The following is a 17,115-nucleotide window of genomic DNA, read 5'->3' on the forward strand; positions in this document are numbered from 1 at the left end:
CAAGCAAGCCTCATGTTCGCTTCAGCTGCGTGGCTGCCGGCCGCCATCTTTGTTGGCAGTTAATTTGCATATCCTGCTGATTAGCCAATGGGAAGTGTAGCGGAGGTATGGTCAATTACCATGTTTGTCTATTATTAGATAGGATAATTAATCAAATATATAATAATTAGATTTTTTAAAATATGTTTTATTGATTTTTTACAGAGAGGAAAGGAGAGGGTTGGAGAGTTAGAAACATCAATGAGAGAGAAACATCGATCAGCTGCCTCCTGCACACTCCCCATTGGGTATGTGCCCGCAACCAAGGACATGCCCTTGACTGGAATCGAACCTGGAACCCTTGAGTCCGCAGGCCAACGCTCTGTCCACTGAGCCAAACCGGTTAGGGCTAATAATTAGATTTTAAGTCTTCTCTGAGTAGCAAAGATAAAGATGGACCAAAGATTACTTATTACCAATGATATTACTCATGAATTAGAATAGAGTTTTAACATTGTTTTGATCTCTGCAAACATGCTCCTGACCTGTAAGGTATATGAGATGTCACAGCAGCTGTGCTTTATCTATGAGGAAATTGAGGCCGAGAGTAGCTGGGTTACTCTCCTGATTACATAAATTGTTCAGTGGCAGAGTTGGAGAAGAACCCAGATCTTGTCTTTCTGATTAATTTTTTTAAATCTCGGTGAGAAATGTAGTTCAGAAATACAATCCTGGCCATCAACTATTTTCTGCCATCCAACACAGTTGATCATCCCACATTCCATATCAAAGTACTTTCTATTTGACCCCAAGAACACTCTTTCTGTTTCCCTCTCAGTTTGAACGCCATGACCCTGTAGATGGGAGGATTACTGAGAGGCAGTTCGGTGGCATGCTGCTGGCCTACAGTGGGGTGCAGTCCAAGAAGCTGACTGCCATGCAGAAGCAACTCAAGAAGCACTTCAAAGAGGGAAAGGTAGGTATCTTTGCCTAGATGAAAAAAAGCCAAACCATGGAAACACACGGTGTCATGGACCAAAGGTTATGACTAATTCGTCTCCGGTACCTGAAAAAATGAGCAGTGGATAAGGAGAAAGGGAGAGCCCAGAATGACACTAGGTTTCTTATTTGGACAAAGGGTGACACCATGAACTGAGACAGAATTTAAAAGGAGACGTTGGTTTATAGGGAAGATAAAGAGTTCAGTTGTAGCTATCTTGAGTGTAAGATGCCTATAGACCAGTGGTTCTCAACCTGTGGGTCACGACCCCTTTGGGGGTCGAACGACCCTTTCACAGGGGTCGCCTAAGACCATCCTGCATATCAGATATTTACATTATGATTCATAACAGTAGCAAAATTACAGTTATGAAGTAGCAACAAAAATAATTTTATGGTTGGGGGTTACAACATGAAGAACTGTATTTAAAGGGCCAAAAGGTTGAGAACCACTGCTATAGACATCCAAGTAGAGTGGATTAGCAGGCAGTTGGATATTGAAATCTGTTTTAGAGGATGAGATAGATTTGGGAATCATCAACATAATAAGAATTAAAGCAAGGAGAACAGATGAGATTATCCAAGGAAAGTGTAATATAGAAAAAAACTATGGGCCAAGAACAAAATCCAGTGGAACACTGACATTTAAGCAGCTCAGGAAGGAAATCTTGAGGAAATATTTAGAGAAATACCCGGAGAAAGTAATGAAATCAAAGCCAAGGAAGTAGAGGATTCCGGAATTGAGGGCTCTACAGTGTTACATGTGATGGAGATGGCCCAGTAATATAAGATGATAAACATCCATTGGGCCAGGCCAATGTGGCTCAGTGGTTGAGCATCAACCCATGCACCAAGAGGTCACCAGTTCAATTCCTGGTCAGGGCACTTGCCTGGGTTGTGGACTCCCACCAGGGATCATGTAGGAGGCAGCTGATCACTGTTTCTATCTCTTTCTCCCTCCCCTTCTCTCTAAACAAATAAAAACATATTTTTAAAAATCCATTGGTTTTGGTAAAATAGTAATAATTGGTGACCTTTGGGAGAGCTGTTTCATTAGAGTGGTCTGTTAGAGGACATATTAGAATGAGAAATAAGAAAGTAGAGAAAGAGAAGAAGGAAAGGAAGAAAAGGGGAGTGGAAGCTCCTAAAAGGAAATAGCATATGTTAAAAACTCTCAGGCAGTACATAAGTCTGCTTGGGCTGCTATAACAAAATACCACAGACGAGGTGGCTTAAACAACAGGAATTAACTTTTCTCACAGTCTGGAGGCTAGAAGGCCAGGATCAAGATGCTGGAAAATTGGGTTTCTAATGAGGGCTCTCTTTCCTGGCCTGTAGACACTTCTTCCTGCTGTGTCCTCACATGGCCTTTCCCTGGTGTTTGCACAGAGAGGCAAGGAGCGGGGGAGTGCTCACACTAGCTCTCTGATGTGTCTTATGAGAGCATTAATCATTTCAGACCAGGGCTCCACCCCTAGGACCTTATTTAACCTTAATTATTTACTTAGGGGCCCATCTCCTAATAAAACCACACTGAGGGGTAGGGCTTCAATGTATAAGTTTTGGGGGATACAAACATTCATTCCATAAAGGAAGGAAAGGCAAATCTGGCATGTGTAAGGAACTGAAAAGGACTCTTGTGCTTGGAACCCACTAGCAAGGAGAATGGACTGTGATGCAGTCAGAGAGGGAGAAGAGAGCCAGAACATGCCGGATCTTACAGGCATGGAATGAGTTTGGATTTTATTCACAGTGCAATGGGAAGCTATTAAAGGGTTGTAAGCTGTGAAGTGGTATGGTTGTATGTATATTTAAAGAGATGATTCTGACTGCTTTATGAAAAATAGTTTGGAAGGAAGCAAGCATAGAAGCAAAAAAACTGATACTAAGATTATTAGAGAATTCAGGAAGAGATGATTGAGCAGCATTGAGACTGCAGACCATGGATTTCTAGTGGCACTTATCAACCCCATTCTAATGCCTTTCAACACTGGCTACGCCGAGAGCAAGAGGCAGATGGTAGAACTGAGTCAGCATCTGGGGATTTGCCAGGGAGTGGGAAGGACACATTGAAGCAGAAATTAGTTAAGAGGTCAGACCTCTTAAAGATCTTAGACACACACGCAGAGCAATGCCAGCAAACCCATGTCTTCTCATTCTCAGCCCAATGCTCATTTCACTGGACAGTGGTTACCAATTTGGCCATGACCAGGAAACTGACCTGGCACTAAAAATGTCCCATGAGATATTGCCAAGATAATGCAGTATGGGAGACATGGAGCTAGAAAACTTGAATTCAGGCCCTGCCTCAGGTTTCCATGGCCATTAGATAAATTGTTTAACCTCATTGGCCTCATGAACTCAGAAGCTTGTCCTAGATGTGCATTATAAGGGCACTGTGGCTTTAAAGGTTGAATAACTGAAAATAAGAAATAGGATGACTAGTACTATCCTTGTCTGATTTCTTAGTTATTGGTTTTTGTGCAGGAAATCTTGCATGAATAGCATTGCCCCAAGTTGGTAGAAAGCAGTTCTCATCACCCAGACTTCTTCCTCCTTGTCTTGGATGGCAGGAAGCTGAAAGGACCTCTGACCAGGCTGTAACCTGCAACCGAGGGCAGCTGGGCTCTGAGAGAGTGTCAGCCTCTCTGAATTCAGTCCAGCATGTCCCTAGAGCAGGTGTTTCCCTCGGCTGGAGAGAAAGACTCATCATTAATGGAAAGTGACAGATGACAGTACATATACCAGCTCAGATCTGCTGGAAATTATAATTTCAGAAAATTGATTGCAAAGGTTTAGGTGGATTTTTAGTGCTGGTCCTGGAAGCGTAGTGTTTGCATTAGGAAACACTCCTTTCTTTTAACAAGACTTATTTTTAAGTTTGTTCAGACATTGACTTGGCCTTATAATTATCTATCAGGATAAGCTAATTCATGTTTTATTATAAATTTATATTTAAGAGCAATAAATTGGGTGCTGGAGACATCTCCCTTGAAGGAATAGAGTATTTAGCTTTGGCAGGATAAGTTAATTTAGGACCTGAAGACCTTTCAAAAGAGCTCTGAAGTGAGAGGACACATTTTGTCAGATGGTAAAAATTTGGGGTGCTGCCCTAACCGGTTTGGCTCAGTGGATAGAGCGTCGGCCTGCAGACTCAAGGGTCCCAGGTTCGATTCCAGTCAAGGGCATGTACCTTGGTTGCGGGCATATCCCCAGTAGGGGGTGTGCAGGAGGCAGCTGATCGATGTTTCTCTCTCATCGATGTTTCTGACTCTCTATTCCTCTCCCTTCCTCTCTGTAAAAAAACAATAAAATACATTAAAAAAAATTGGGGGTGCTAAATTACTTCTGGCCCAGAATTCCAGCCTGCTCTAGCAAGAATGAGATTGGATGTCCTTTCATGTTGGTTAAATAGTTGAGAACATAGTAATTAGGTAAAATGAGAGTGAATGAAGGACCTTTGCTCCTATAGTTACCAGTCCATCTCTCTGGGACCATTTCCCATTAGAGGGGAATCGCCATCTTTTCTAATTGCTTTTTTATTTCACTTTAGATAAATTGTTACCATGAAAATGTGAGTTTTCATTTGGCTTATGTTAATTTTTGTGTGGGGGGAGGAAGAGGGGTGGTTCTGTACAAAATACCAAACCAGACCTAAAAGATTGAAGGTCCTAGTGGTGTATTAAATAAATCTACACTAATAAAATACAAACATGCAAATTGACCGTACCTTCAATACACCTTAAGCCACACCCACCAGCCAATCAGAGCAAATAATATATGCAAATTAACCCAACCAAGATGGCGGCCGGCAGCCATGGAACTGGAGCGAGCAGGAGGCTTGCTTGCTCCAGTGTTGGAGGAAGCCAAGCTTCCCCGCCTGCTGTAGCCAGCTCTGAGCTCCACTGAAAGGAAGAAAGTTTCAATTATAGAAGCTAAACAAACCCCAGGTACCTGCTTTCAGTCAGCCATGGCCATGGAGCTGGAGCGAGCAGGAGCCGGCTCTGAGTTCCACTAAAAGCAACAAAGTTTTAATTATAGAAAGTAAACAAACCCCAGATACCTGCTTTCAGCCAGCAGTGGCCACGGAGCTGGAGCGAGCAGGAGTGGGTTACCCTGGTGATGGAGGAAGCCAAGCTTTCCGCAGGCCTCCGCTAAAGGCAACAAAGTTTCAATTATAGAAGGTAAATAAATCCCAGAATAAAAAGAAAAAAAGGAGAGGCTGGGAGCTTACGTCACCAAGGGGCTTGGCCAGCCTGAAAACGGCCCTCAGCCCCTCACCCAGACTGGCCAAACCTCCATGGGGTAAGTGTCCCCACTGGGGTGGACATCCTCCGAGGGGTCCCACACACTGCAAGGGCATAGGCCGGGCTGAAGGACCCCCCGAGTGCACAAATTTTTGTGCACCGGGCCTCTAGTATCTGTATAATACTGAATGACCTTGCAGTGCTTCACAGCCATTTTTCTTTTTCTGTGTTTCTAGCAGCCTTGGTAGCTCATTTTGCCTTTGAAAATATAGAGATATAGAGAAAGAGATGACCCGCCCAGAGTCACCTGGAAACCAACACTTCCTCTTCCAGATCTGTGGCAGCTCTATTTCTCCATACTCTTCCTCTAAAGCAGTGGTTCTCAACCTTCTGGCCCTTTAAATACGGTTCCTCATGTTGTGACCCAACCATAAAATAATTTTCGTTGCTACTTCATAACTGTAATGTTGCTACTGTTATGAATCATAATGTAAATATCTGATATGCAGGATGGTCTTAGGCAACCCCTGTGAAAGGGTCATTCGACCGCCAAAGGGGTCGCGACCCACAGGTTGAGAACCGCTGCTCTAAAGCAATGCTGCTCCACCCAGGTTGCCCAGTAGGATCACTTGGGGAATTTTTAAGAAATGTGATTTTTGAGGCCCGCTTCAAACCAATTAAATCAGAAGCTCAATGGTTGGGTTTAGGCATCAGAGTTTCTAAAAGGGTTCTCAGGTAACTCTGAAATGAAATTAGGCTTATGAGCTGCTGCTCTAGAGGAGCCATGCTTCATTGGTGGCTCTAGCTGTTTTGTCCCTGAGTCATAGCCTGAAGAATTGGGAACCTGCCTTGCCTGGGAAATTTACTGTTCATACCCTGAGTAACCACCATGTTTCTTATTTAACAGAGTTTTCTTTTCTTTTCTTTTCTTTTTCTATTTTTAATGGGAGAATATGTTTTGTTTGAGCTTTATTTTAAAAATTAATCCCTATCCTCTACTAGATTTTCCCTATTCCCCTCAATATTCTTTTTTCTGTGAATTCTTCTAGGCCAAATCTGACAGCTCCAAAATTTCCTTTTTGTCCTCTAAATTGTTGTATTCCCCCTCATTAAAAGACAGTTTCTGAGACTTTATAAATTTAATTAATAGTGTTGGTTTTTCTATGCTCAAGAGTGCAGAAGCTGCAAACTTTAATAATTTAGCAAATTGTCCTGGCCAGTGTGACTTAGTTGGTTGAGCATTGTCCCATGCACTAAAGCAGGAGTCCTCAAACTATGGCCCGCGGGCCACATGCAAATACAAATATTGTATTTCTTCCCGTTTTGTTTTTTTACTTCAAAATAAGATATGTGCAGTGTGCATAGGAATTTGTTCATAGTTTTTTTTTATAGTCCAGCCCTCCAACGGTCTGAGGGACAGTGAACTGGCCCCCTGTTTAAAAAGTTTGAGGACCCCTGCACTAAAGGGTCACCAGTTCAATTCCTGGTCAGGGCACATACCCAGGTTTTGGGCTCGATCCCCTATAGGGTGTGTGCAAAACCAATCAATGTTTCTCTCTCTCCTTCTCCATTCTTATCTCTCTTTTTTTAAAAAATCAATAAAAACATGTTTTTAAAAAAGACCTACTCTCTTTTAGAAACCCAGGCCTGTGCCCTGACTGGGAACCAAACCAGCCATGAGCCCGGCTTCTGGCTGAGCAGTGCTCCCCCTGTGGGAGCGCACTGACCACCATGGGGCAGCTCCTGCATTGAGCGGGATTGGGCCAAAACCAGCTCTCCAACATCCCCGGAGGGGTCCTGGATTACGAGAGGGTGCAGGCCAGGCCGAGGGACCTCACTGGTGCACAATCTGGATCGGGGAGGGACACAGAAGGTTAGCCAGCCAGGGAGGCACCACGGGAAGACTCCAGGGTGTGTCCAGCCTGTCTCACTCAGTCCCAATCGGCAAGACCCCAGCAGCAAGCTAAGCTACCAGTTGGAGCATCTGCCCCCTGGTGGTCAGTGCACGTCATAGCGAGCGGTTGAGTGGCCTAAGCATATCATTAGCATATTATGCTTTGGTTGAATGGATGACCAGATGACCGGACACTTAGCATATTAGGCTTTTATTATATAGGATTATAATAAAACATAAATTATTAATTTCATGCTATCTGTGGATAATATTCACATGGGCTCTCCTATTCACTTATTCTTGCAGATGTTTAAGGGTTGAGCCACATGTGGTCATCAGATCAATGCAAGCACTTAAAAAAACTTAGGTGATGGATTAATTAATTCCTGGCAGATGACTTTGTTATGACCGATTAAAACACAAGGCGAGGGAATCCATCCATTACAGTGTGTTTATACTCATCCATGGCCTATCAGCACTAAATATCTGCTTTTATAGCTGACTCCAGGTGAAGCCAAATTTTCCTTACCCATCTTCTCATCTATTGCAACTGCTTTTTATTTCTTTAAAAGCTTTATTGATGTACAATTTATATACCAAAAAATTAACCCATTTTAAGTGTACAGTTCAATGATGTTTAGTAAATTTACAGATTTATGCAATTGTCACTGCAACCCAGTTTTAGAACATTCCCATCACTTCAAAAATATCTCTCGCCCTAACCGGTTTGGCTCAGTGGATAGAGCGTCGGCCTGCAGACTCAAGGGTCCCAGGTTCGATTCTGGTCAAGGGCATGTACCTTGGTTGTGGGCATATACCCAGTAGGGGGTGTGCAGGAGGCAGCTGATCGATGTTTCTCTCTCATCGATGTTTCTAACTCTCTATCCCTCTCCTTTCCTCTCTGTGGAAAAATCAATAAAATATATTTTTAAAAAAAATATCTCTCATACCAGTTTACAGTCAATCCCTATTTCCACTCTAGCCACTGACAACCATAAATCTTTTTTTTATCTTTATAGATTTGACTTTTCTGGACATTTCATATAAATGTTTTCATATAATAATGTAGTCTTTTGTGTCTGGCTTCTTTTACATTTTTTTTGAGGTTTATTCATGTTGTTGCTGATATTAATAGTTTGTTACTTTTTTGTTGCTGTATAGTAAATAGTATTCTATTGTATGTATATACTGCATTTTATTTATCCATTCACCAGTTTATGAACATTTGAATTGTTTCCAGTTTGGGGTTATTATAAGTAATACCTTTATGAACATTTGCATACAAGTCTTTATGTAAACCTGTGTTTTTATTTCTTTTAAGAAGATTCCTAGGAGTGGAATGGCTGGGTTGTATGGTAAAATTATATTTAAATTTTTTTTTAAGAAATTGTCAAACTGTTGTTCAAAGTAGCTGTACCATGTTACATTTCCACAGCAGTGTGTGAGAGTTCCAGTTTCTCCACATGCTCACAAAAAGTTGTTACTATCTTTATTTTTAAGATTTTTCTTAATTTTTTTATTAATTGATTTTTAGAGAGAAAGAGAAAGAAACATCAATTTGTTGTTCCACTTATGGATGCATTAATTGGTTGATTCTTGTATGTACCCTGACCAGGGATCAAACCTGAAACCTTGGCATATCAGGATGATGCTCTGATCAACTGAGCTACCTGGCCAGGGCCATTGCTGTCTTTTTAATAGGTGTGTGGTGGTGTCTCATTGTGTTTTAATTTGCATTTCCCTAATGACTGATGATTCTGAACATCATTTCATATGCTTATTAGACATTCATATATCTTTTTGGTAAGAAGTCTATTCAAATCTTTCTTTAATTAGGTTATTATTACCATCTCATTGGGTTGTAACAGTTCTTTACATAATTCTGGATACAAGTCCTTTATCAGATATGTAATTTTTAAATATTTTCTCCTGGTCTATGATTTGTCTCTTGTCTTAGTGTTTTGAATCACAAAGTTTTTGGTTGTTGTTGTTTTTTTTTTATATGTTTTTATTGATTTCACAGAGGGAGGGAGAGGGAGAGAGAGATAGAAAACATCAATAATAGAGAATGCCCCCTACTGGGGATTGAGCCCGAAACCAGGCCTGTGCCCTGACTGGGAACCAAACCATGACTTCCTGGTATGGGTCGATGCTCAACCACTGAGCAACACCAGCCAGGCAGGCGAATCACTTTCAGCATTCAGTCCAGGGGTGCCTTTCAGGCCTGCACATAGCATCTTTGCTTATTCACATAATAACTGCCTTCAAAATGGCTGTCACTGGCTAACTGCTTTTCGTTTATCTAAATCAACAGTTTTTCTACCTCTTTAATTGTCTGTAATCATTATTTCTTTCACACCCTTAGCAACCTTAGCACTCGTGATGGCCTCTTTATGTTTTAAAACTGTGCTAATGGTTAATTTTGCCAGCAACAAAAGCATTCCGTCCTTCGTTGCATGAGAGATGCTTTTTGTCATACTGAGGTATTAGCTTGAAAGAGGTGTCAGACATTTGTTCTGTGAATAACTTGGCTGATAACCACATTGTTCGAGATGGGAGACATTCAAGGTTTGACTGTAATGTGATTTGTAGGCCACCATTTTTCTAAATTATCAAATGAATAGTCACTCAATTCAGATTGTCCTAGCTGTCTGTCCTCAAATGATTCTCAGCATAAGCACTCTGGTCTTGAGCTGTATTTTTTAATGTTTCATGATAAATAAATTAACAAACATTAAAGGTTGTCAGAGTAGGGAGCATTTTCACTGTCATGCCTTCTCTGTTTTTGGAATTTTATGTTAACCTATTGGCCTCAGGTCCCTATTGTCCCCCTGCCATAAAAATCCACACCTTAATAAGAAAAGTAAAAAAGCTTTAGCAAGCCTTTTTAAAAATATACATAACAAAATTTACCATTAAGTGTACAATTCATTGGCATTAAGTACATTCACACTGTTGTACAGCCATCACCACCATCCATCTCCAGAACTCTTTTTATCTTCTCAGACTGAAACTCTGTACTCATCTATAATAATAAAAGCGTAATATGCTAATTAGACCGGACAGCTGAATGACCTTCCGGATGAAGCCGGGACTGTGAGGGTCGAGGCAAGCCACTGTGGCTGTGAGGGCCAAGCCCCTTGCACAAATTTCGTGCATCGGGCCTCTAGTTAAACAATAATTCCATATTTTCCCCTCTCCCGAGCCCCTGGCAACCACCATTCAATTCCTGTCTCTATAAATTTACACTAAATACCTCCCATATTTGGGATCATACATTTGATCTTTTGTAATTGGCTTATTTCACTTGGCATAATGTCTTCAAGGTTCATCCATGTTACATAGCATGTGTCAAAATTTCTTTTTTTTAAAAAGACTGAATAATATTTCATTATATCAAGTTTTTTATCCATTCATCTATTGATGGACACTTGGGTTGTTTTCAACTCTGCATGTCTTTTGATGAAGGGAGGAGAAGATGGTATTAGTGTATCCATCCACTAGCAGCTGATATTGTAGAACCTGTAATTCTCCATAAGGTCGATTCTAGCCTAGTGCTTACCTTAGCATACTGCGGCATTCATAGAAGGAATGAGCCCTACATCTGGATGCTCTAAGTCAGCGGTCGCCCAACTTTCAGACCTCACAGACTTCACAGACCACCAGTGGTCTGCGGACCACCAGTTGGCAACCACTGCTCTAAGACAAGGCCAAGAAAACGACCTCAAGTTATAGAAAAATTATTTAGTATAGACCTTCCATTTCACTGCCAAATATTACGGAGCTTGGTACATAGTAGGTATTCCATACATGTTTGAATAAATGCTTTATCCACACTATTGTTCATAATTGCCCAAAACTAGAAACAGCCCAAATAGAATAGATAAATTGTGGTATGTTTACACAATGGAATAGTCATAGCAATAAAAATTAATGAACGCCCTAGCTGGCTTGGCTCAGTGGATAGAGCGTCAGCCTGTGGATTGAGGGGTCCCAGGTTCAATTCCGGCCAAGGGCACATGCCTGGGTTGCGGGCTCGATCCCCAGTGGGGGGCATGCAGGAGGCAGCTGATCAATGATTCTCTCTCATCATTGATGTTTCTGACTCTCTCTCCTCCCTTCCTCTCTGAAATCAATAAAAATATATTTTAAAAAATTAATGAACTACATATGTACACAAAAATATGGACAAATCTTAAAGAGAAAAGCCATATATACTATAGTCATGTGCCGCTAAACAACAGGGATATGTTCTGAGAAATGCGTAGTTAGGCAATTCATCATTGTGCAAACATTATAGAGTGTACTTACACAAACTTATAGCCTACTGCACAGCTAGGTTATATGGTATGTAGTCTGTTGCTCCTAGCCTAACCCGTTATGTACTGAACTAGAGACCCAGTGCATGAATTCATGCGCGGGTTGGGCCCCTTGGCCTGGCTGGTAATCAAGGCCTATCTGGGGGCTGGCCAGCCACGTTGAGGAACCCTGGAAGGTTGGCTGGCCTACCCCCTGATTGAGGCCCAGAGGGAGGGACTGTGGGAGGTTGGCCAGCCAGCCAGGGAGGGGGGGCTGAGGGGAGGGGCCGCAGGAGGTTGGCTGCGGGAGCACACTGACCACCAGGGGGCAGCTTCTGCATTGAGCGTCTGCCCCCTGGTGGTCAGTGTGCATCATAGCAACTGATCGACAGATTGTTCCAGTCATTCCAGTCATTCGGTCATAACGGTTGCTTAGGCTTTTATATATATAGATACTGTAGGCAATTGTAGTACAATGGTAAGTATTTGTGTATCAAAATATATCTAACTACAGAAACACATATTATGTGCTATGCTTTCATACAACTGACAGTTGGCAGCCCAGTAGGTTTGTTTACACCAGCATCACCACAAACATGTGAGTAATGCATAGCACTATGATGTTACCAAGGCTACATGGGATAGGAATTTTTCAGCTCCATTGTAATGTTATGGGACACATTGTCATATATACAGTCATTGTTGACTGAAACATCATTATGCGGTCCATGACTGTAGAATACATACTTCATGATTCATTTATAAAGTTCAGAAAAGACATAACTAAACTCTTATTTCTGTTTAAGATGCATTAATGGATAATATATAGTGCTATTTTTTTAAAGACAATGAAATGTAGCCCCTAAAAATCAGAAAAATGATTACCACTGAGAAGAGAAGAGGCTTATGGTTGGGAAGGGCCATGTTGGTGAGACAGAGGGAGGCTTCTTCTGGGATGCTGATAAGAGTCTGTTCCTTGACCTGAATGGTTTTATGGACGTTCATTTTACAACAGGTTGTTAAGTTGTACATTTATGTTTTTCTGTGCCTTTTTTTTAAAGATACGTTTTTACTGATTTTTTAGAGAGGAAGGGAGAAAGAAAGAAACGTCGATTGGTTGCCTCCCACACACACCCTGACCTGGGATTAAACCCAAAACCTGGGTATGTGCCCTGACCAGGAATCAAACTGGTGATCTTTCAGTGCATGGGACAATGTTCAACCAACTAAACCCTACCGACCAGGGCTGTGCCTTTCTATTTGGTCATCATATTCCACAAGAAAAAGTTTAAATTCTTTGATTCTTGGGGAATAAACTATAAAAGATCATGCGATAGAATTATACATTCAGTAGTTTAGTTCTTAGTTTGATTGATAAAATAAGAAAGATAACATTGACCCAGTTTGGAGAATATGAGGAAAGTACTATGGATTGTCTATCCTAAGGTTTCCTTATTACTGAGATATCATTGTGGACTCCTGGGCTCTGTGGTTTGGGGAAATGGAAATTGGAAGAGCAGCAGCACTAAGTGGAATCCGTCAACATTTGCAATCCATTAAGGACCTGATTTTTCATTAAAAGGCGTTGATCTCAGTGTCTCTTCAGTGTTAATTACTTCTTAGAAATTGTATTCATTCCATCACAGCATGATGTGTGCAAAGTGGGAAATGGCAAATAGGACAAATCTTCCTCCCTGTAAGGGAATTCCCTGTAGCCCCTATTTATGTAACTACTCTCTCTTGAGCCTTCATAGAACGTAGAATTTGAGGTCAACAAATCTTTGACTGGCTTTTGAAAAGAATTTCTTCATTCACAGAATTTCATCAAATTAAAATTAAGTGGCAAATTGCTTTATCCATAGCTTTTAAATTGAGATAATGAACAGCTTCCCAGGTCCTTGGGTTCTACATTCTGAAACCGTTCCAGTGTATATCACTGATTTAGGGTGATTCTTTAATTAGCTTAAGCTTCAAAAAGCTTAGTTAGCCTTGTAAGTAGATTATTTAAATCGAAGTCCTGACTCTGGTCTTGTTAAGATGTATGACAGATCAAGTGGCTACAGCTCATTTAGGAAATATCAAAATAGATGATTGTGACTAATTGCAAGGCCCAGTTTGAAATATTTTCTTTTCTTTTTTTGATATATTTTCATTAAAGATATCCAGCCACCACTGTAACAGTGAAAGCAATCTTGTCATATTTTACATGTGAGAGGAAAGCAATTAGCCAGCTTTTTTTTCTCTGAGTAAAATTCTAGAGTTTTACTCCCCGGTTGTGTTCAAATTTGACATTCCTTGACTAATTTATTCAGTCTCTATTCTAGACATAGCATAAATTTCTGGTTGATCGACACGAATAACAGCTTTTTGTTCGAGGTTCCTGCCTTACTTTGCTCTCTCTCTTCTTTCAGGGTCTGACATTTCAGGAAGTGGAGAACTTCTTTACTTTCCTAAAGAATATTAATGATGTGGACACTGCATTGAGCTTTTACCACATGGCTGGGGCATCTCTTGATAAAGGTAATTAACCCAAAAGTTTTTTTCTGTTTTGTTGACATCCTATCCCTGAGTTTCACCTTGAGAGGCAATTTATTTTCTTGTGCTAAAGACTAAAGTCAGGGCAGTATAGGGGGATAAATGGTGATGGAAGGAGACCTGACTTGAGGTGGTGAACATATAATACAGAGTACAGATGATGTGTTGTGGAATTGTGCACCTGAAACCTGTATAATTTTGTGAACCAGTGTCACCCCAATAAATTCAGTAAATATAGGGTGGGGTGAAGTTACATTTTAAAAAAATTATAGTCAAGACAGGTACCCATCTTTAAATGATTAGCCTTAGAAGTAGTCATCTAAGCTGAGGTACCGTGCATGAAACTTCTGAACTTCTCCATCAGAGCCAGAGATTACATATATAATGTGAAACTAAAATCACTCTTCTTTTTTTTAAAATATATTTTATTGATTTTTTACAGAGAGGAAGGGAGAAGGATAGAGAGTCAGAAACATCAATGAGAGAGAAACATTGATCAGCTGCCTCCTGCACACCCCCCACTGGGGATGTGCCCGCAACCAAGGTACATGCCCTTGACCGGAATCGAACCTGGGACCTTTCAGTCTGCAGGCTGATGTTCTATCCACTGAGCCAAACCGGTTAGGGCAATCACTCTTCTTTTTAATTCATTCTTTGGTGAGAAGGAATGGCTTGATTTATATCTTGAATTAAAGTTTGTTGGGTTTTGTTTTTTTTAAAAGGGTAAAATTATTACTCTGAAAATAGCACCACCTATGGGCTTTATAAAAATTCAGTTCCAATTTGTACAGGCAGTGAGAGAGAGCTGGAGGAATTAAAAATATAATTTTCTTCCAATATTTTATGATGAAAATTTTCAGACATTTAGAAAAGTTGAAATAATTATTGAAAGAACATCCATATATATGGCTCAATTAACATTTTGCTGTACTAGTATTTCCCTGATAGTCCTCTATCAATCTCTTAATTTTTTTTGGTGCATTCAAATTAATACAGACTTAAGCGCATTCACTCCTGAATACTTCACCATAAATACTAACTGAAGTTCAGTATTCGTTTAAAGTTCCCTTGTGCTCCTTCAGAGTCAATTCTGCCTCCACTCACCAAGAAGCAACCTTAATTCTGTGCATTTCCCCACCATAGTTTAATTTTGTTTGTTCTAGAACCTCATAAAAACGAAATTATACAGTGTATACTCTTTAAAGTTTTTTTAGCCTGTTTTTGAGATCCATTCATATTGTTGCATGTACAATAGTTTTTTTCCTTTTTTATGAATAGTAATCCATTTTATGAATACTCCACAATTTACCTTTCGTTGGACATATTGGCTATTTCCAGTTATTGGCTATCTTGAATAAAGCTGCTATAAACAGTCTTCTGTTAGTCTTTATGAGGATACGTATTTTCATTTCTCTTGGATAAATACCTAAGAGAATTGTTGGGTCCAAGGGAAATGAATATTTCTTTATAAAAAAACTATGAGACTTTTTTTTCACAGTGTATCTGTTTACACTCTCGCCAACAATGTGCAGCAGTTCAAGTTGTTCCACGTTCTTGTCAATAATTGGTTAACAATAGTCTTTTTTAATGTAAGTGATTTTAGAGTTTATATAAAGGTAACTCATTGTTTTAATTTGTATTTCCCTGATGACTTCTGCTGTTAAGCAACTTTTTTGTTAGTATTCATATATCTTTTTTGGTGAAGTGTCTGTTCAAATCTCTTGCCCATTTTTATTAGATTGCTTGTCTTATTATTGAATTGTGGAAGATCTTGATATATTTTAGATGCAAGTCCTATATTAAATCTATATTTTGTGAATATTTTTCTAGCCTGTGGCTTGCCTATTCACTTTCTGAATGGTGTATTTTGATTAACAGAAGCTTTTTTTTATTTTGATAAAGTGTAATTCATTCAATTTAATACTTTGATTATTACTTTCTGGTCCTAATAACCCTTTACCACCAAACTCTGAAGATTCTCCTATATTTTTCTCCTAGAAGCATTAGTGTTTTAATTCTTATATTTTATATATGATCCATCTCTAATTTCTATATATTGTGTGAAGTAAAAGTCAAGATTTTTTTTTACATAGATATCCAGTAGTACCAGCACCATTTGTTGAAAAGGCCCTCCATCTGTTTGCTTTGGCACCTTTATCAAAAATCAAATGACCTTTTAACTATATTAGTAAATCTATTTTAAAGCTCTCTATTCTGTTACATTTATCTATATGTCTTTCTTTATGCCCAGGTTCACTGTCTTGATCATTGTAGCTTTATAGAAAGTCTTAAAGTAGTAGAAGGTATTATAAATCCTCCCAACTTGATTCTTCTTTTTTAAGATTACCTTACATATTTTAGTTTCTTTGTATTTCCATATAAATATTAGAATTAGCTTGTCTCTTTCTATGTAAAGAAGAGGTGGGACTTATGATTACAATAACATTTAATATGTAGATTAATTTGGAGTGAACTGACATCTTAGTGATCATGAGTCTTCTTCATGAGCATATTCTATCTCTCCATTATTTTAGGTCTTCTCTCAGCAGTAGTTTTTTAAATACACAAGTCTTGTACATATTTTTTAAATGTATGCATGAATATTTTATGTTTTGATGCTATTATAAATGGAATTTTCATTTCATTACCCAACTGTTTGCTGTTGCTATTAAAATACAATTGATTTTTCTATATTGAGCTTGTATTCTGCAGCTTGCTAAATTTGATTATTCTCCTCGTTGTTTTGTGAATTTCTTAGGTTTTTCTATGTAAGAAATCTGCAAACAGAGTTTCACCTCTCCTTTTTTTATATTAATCCCTTCTTTTCTTGCCTTATTGTACTTGCTTCAATCACCAGTAAAATGTTGAATACAAGTGGTGAGAGTGGTCATCCTTGGCTTCTGCCTGATTTTAGATGTAAAGCATTCAATATGTCACCATTAAGTTGGATATTAGAATAGACTGTTCATAGATGCCCATTATCAAATTAAGAAAAATCTTTTTCTTCCTAATTTAAAAAGGATTTGTATCAAATGGTGTTGAATCTTGTCAAATACTTTATATATACACCTGTATAAAATCTCCTTTATTTTCTTATTTTTTTAATAAATCTTTATTGTTCAGATTATTACAGTTGTTCCTCTTTTTTCCCCCCATAGCTCCC

At 39.4% G+C, this 17,115-nt stretch overlaps 1 protein-coding gene across 1 annotated transcript in view; it reads left to right on the plus strand.

The window, feature by feature from the left end:
- MICU1 (mitochondrial calcium uptake 1) overlaps positions 1-17,115 on the plus strand; it is a 175,389-nt gene that overhangs the window by 128,866 nt on the left and 29,408 nt on the right. The window contains exons 10-11 of the mRNA XM_005864687.2: positions 818-955; positions 13,829-13,937. Coding sequence (XP_005864749.1) covers positions 818-955; positions 13,829-13,937 — 247 coding nt within the window. The remainder of the gene's footprint in view (positions 1-817; positions 956-13,828; positions 13,938-17,115) is intronic.

This window comes from Myotis brandtii, unplaced genomic scaffold (assembly GCF_000412655.1).
Source record: "Myotis brandtii unplaced genomic scaffold, ASM41265v1 scaffold190, whole genome shotgun sequence".
NCBI lineage: Eukaryota > Metazoa > Chordata > Mammalia > Chiroptera > Vespertilionidae > Myotis > Myotis brandtii.